Source organism: Chinchilla lanigera, unplaced genomic scaffold, assembly GCF_000276665.1.
Source record: "Chinchilla lanigera isolate Chin_1 unplaced genomic scaffold, ChiLan1.0 scaffold00085, whole genome shotgun sequence".
NCBI classification, from domain to species: Eukaryota; Metazoa; Chordata; class Mammalia; order Rodentia; family Chinchillidae; genus Chinchilla; species Chinchilla lanigera.
The window spans coordinates 6,272,757-6,275,545 of record NW_004955486.1 but is presented as its reverse complement, the minus strand read 5'-3'; the positions used below and the strand labels follow the sequence as shown (position 1 = coordinate 6,275,545).

Here is a 2,789-nt window from a genome sequence, read left to right as displayed (position 1 = left end):
GCGGGCGGCACTTTGTGGGGCCGGCACAATGCCCTAAACACTCGGCTGCCCCCTTTGTGCCCCGCCGCCCCGCCGCGCCTTTGTGCCGCGCCACCAGCGCCCGAGAGCGGAGCGAGGCGCACAGAGGCCACCGGCCCCGCGGGTCCTGGCGCTTCAAAGCCGTCCGGCGCGTGCCAGCACCCACCGCTGGGCCCCGGCCTTGCCGCCCTCCCCGGCCCAGAGCGGCCCGGATCTGGCCCGTGGGCCCCGGGAGGGGGCAGGACAGTGTCCTCGAGCTGCTGTCGCCGTGGCACCCGCCTGAAAGGGAGAGGGCGGGGCGCGATTCTCCATGCTGCCCGGTGCCTGGGAATGTGCGCCCCACCAGGGCACATCAATGCGGGCCGGGCAGCTCAGGGGCAAGAGGCTTCTCTGGCGGAGGGAGCTGGGGGCCCAGTGGAGACCCAGCAGCTTCCCTCCCCCACAGGACCCTGTAGGGCCAACGTGTTCACCCCTCAGCCACAGAGCTCAACTGATGAGCATGTGCAGCTTCGATGTCAGCCTCACAAACAGCCACAGAGGCACACTGTCCAGAACCCCATGTTACAAACCCCCAAATTAGGACCACCAGGCCCGCTAAAGAGGAGGCATGGAGATTTGGACAGTTCCCTGGAGGTCAGCCCTCCTGTCAATCACAGCCACCACAGTCCAACCTCTGGGGAACAGGAGGGGCACTACCCAGTCCCAGCGTAGGACCTGAGGGCCCTGCAGGGGTACAGGCCCAGGGGCCTCCTCCACAGCCTGAATAGAGGAAAGGGTGCAGAGACCCAGGAGGGGTAAAGTGCGGGCTGGATCTCTCTCCAGAGCCCCACTGGTCTTCTCCATGCCCACGGTCCATTTGCGGCACCCAGGGAAGGCCCACAGGGGTAGAATCCCATTCCTTCCCCACTGGGGGGCTGGGGTGTGGGTGGCATTCGGCTCAAGTCTAGATTGGATCCTAACGATGTCCGTGCTGCCAGGGTGCGGGCCCTAGCAAGGAGGAGGCCGGCTGTGGCCCTGCGGGCAGGCTGCACGCTTTAATGGGACACATGTTGCTGTGTCGCCCCAGAGGGCCCTGCCTGCACCCGGCTTTGAGCAGCCACAGGCAGAAAATCGCTGCATTGTCCCGACATTAGGGCAACTAATGCGGCATCCCAGCCCGGCCAGAGCGTGAAGCCACGGCAAAGCACCAGCAGCCCACCCCCGCCTCGGCATCTTCATCGGCCGGAGGAGCTCTGTCTTGGTCACTGGGGGGCCTGCGGCCTGGACCTCCCTCCGGGATGCTCCGAGTAAGGGACAGGGAGGACTTGACAGGTGGACCCCATGGCGAGATCTTGAAGCTACAGGGACTGGGACCAATAGGGTATGATGGGGGGTGGGCCTGGGAGGGGGCCGTGACTCAGGAAGTGGTGAGGGCAAGGGAGGAAAAAGACAGAGAGGGGACAGAGGGTCCCTGAGAAGGGAGGAGGGGTCCTGAAGGCCGGAGGTAGCCTGGACTATAGGAGGAGCCCCAGTATGGGAGGTGGGGACCTTCCCCCTGTGTCCCCTCGGTCCCCTCCCCCTTGGGCCTCATTGACATGTAAACGAAGGTCCCCTATAAAGGCAGCGCCGTGTCCTGCTGGCACAGATATCACAATATGGGCACGGAGCCCACCTCCCGGGGGAGCCCCAGTGGCCCTGCCATCAGCTTCCGCAAGGTCTGGGGTCACGAGTGGGGATCCCTCTTCTGGTTGGAGGGGTGGAGAGCAGGAGGGCTGGGCGGGCTCTGACCCCTAAATGCTGCGGGGCCCGCAGATCTCCAAGCCGCTGATGGAGAAGAAGCGCCGGGCGCGCATCAACGTGTCCTTGGAGCAGCTCAAATCGCTGCTGGAGAAACACTACTCGCACCAGGTGGGACGCGGGGAGGAGCAGGGGAATCCACGGCCTCCTCCTCCGCAGTCTGCCCGCTAAGAGCCCCCCCCCCCTCAGATCCGGAAGCGCAAACTGGAAAAGGCAGACGTCCTGGAGCTGAGCGTGAAGTACATGAAGAGCCTTCAGAGCTCGTTGCAAGGTGGGAAGGGGCGCGGGGCCCGGGAGGGCGGGGCGGGGGCGGGAGGGCATTGGTGGGATTTGAGCTTCGGGTACCAACAACCCAGGTGGGGAGGGATGGGGGAAGAGGGGAGCTCGGTGGGTCCCCAGCTCGCGCAGAGTAGGGAAGCAGCGGCGGAGGCCCAGCTGGCAGAGGGTGTAAGCGGCCGGCATCCAGGGGACACCTTCCCTGGACGCAGAGACTACTTTGGAGTGAGGAGGTCGCCTCACGCCCCCTTTCTTCTCCACACTTCCGCCATCCTTTTTCTCCTGCTCCCACGGTCTCCTCGGCTTCTCTCCTCTCCCGTTGCCCCCTCCCTCCCTTCCTCCCTCCAGGGCTCTGGCCCGTGCCCAGCGGAGTCGAATACCCGTCCGGCTTCCGCGGCTGTCTGCCGGGCGTGAGCCAGCTGCTGAGGCGCGCAGAGGAGGGCGGCGGCGGGCCGCCCTGCGCCCTGGCGCCCGAGAGCGCGGGAAGCAGCACCACGGACAGCGCCAGCCCGGGTCCCGGCGCGCAGTCTCCCTGCCACCCTTGCGTCCCAGCCGCCTGGGCTCCTGCTCTGGCCTCCGGCCGCTCACGCTCCCCGTCACCCGGGCTCCTCCTCCCCGGGGGTCTCCCTGGCTCCACCAGCGTCCCTGCGCCGCAGCCAGCGCTGCGCCGCCGAGCCGAGAGCCCCGGCCCTGGGCTGCGCGTGTGGCGCCCCTGGTAA

General features: G+C 67.0%; 1 protein-coding gene across 1 annotated transcript; it reads left to right on the top strand.

The window, feature by feature from the left end:
- Window positions 1-1,824: 1,824 nt before the first annotated feature.
- On the top strand, window positions 1,825-2,789 carry Hes3 (hes family bHLH transcription factor 3). The gene is made up of 3 exons (XM_005404098.1): window positions 1,825-1,905; window positions 1,984-2,065; window positions 2,419-2,789. Exons 1-3 carry the CDS (start codon window positions 1,825-1,827, stop codon window positions 2,787-2,789), a joined length of 534 nt encoding a protein of 177 aa, XP_005404155.1.

Coding starts and splice junctions, on each gene's coding strand:
- Hes3 (XM_005404098.1), top strand. CDS start 1,825: ATGGAGAAGAAGCGCCGGGCGCGCATCAACGTGTCCTTGGAGCAGCTC. Junction 1,906..1,983: donor AGAAACACTACTCGCACCAG/GTGGGACGCGGG, acceptor CCCCCCCCTCAG/ATCCGGAAGCGCAAACTGGA. Junction 2,066..2,418: donor CCTTCAGAGCTCGTTGCAAG/GTGGGAAGGGGC, acceptor TCCTCCCTCCAG/GGCTCTGGCCCGTGCCCAGC.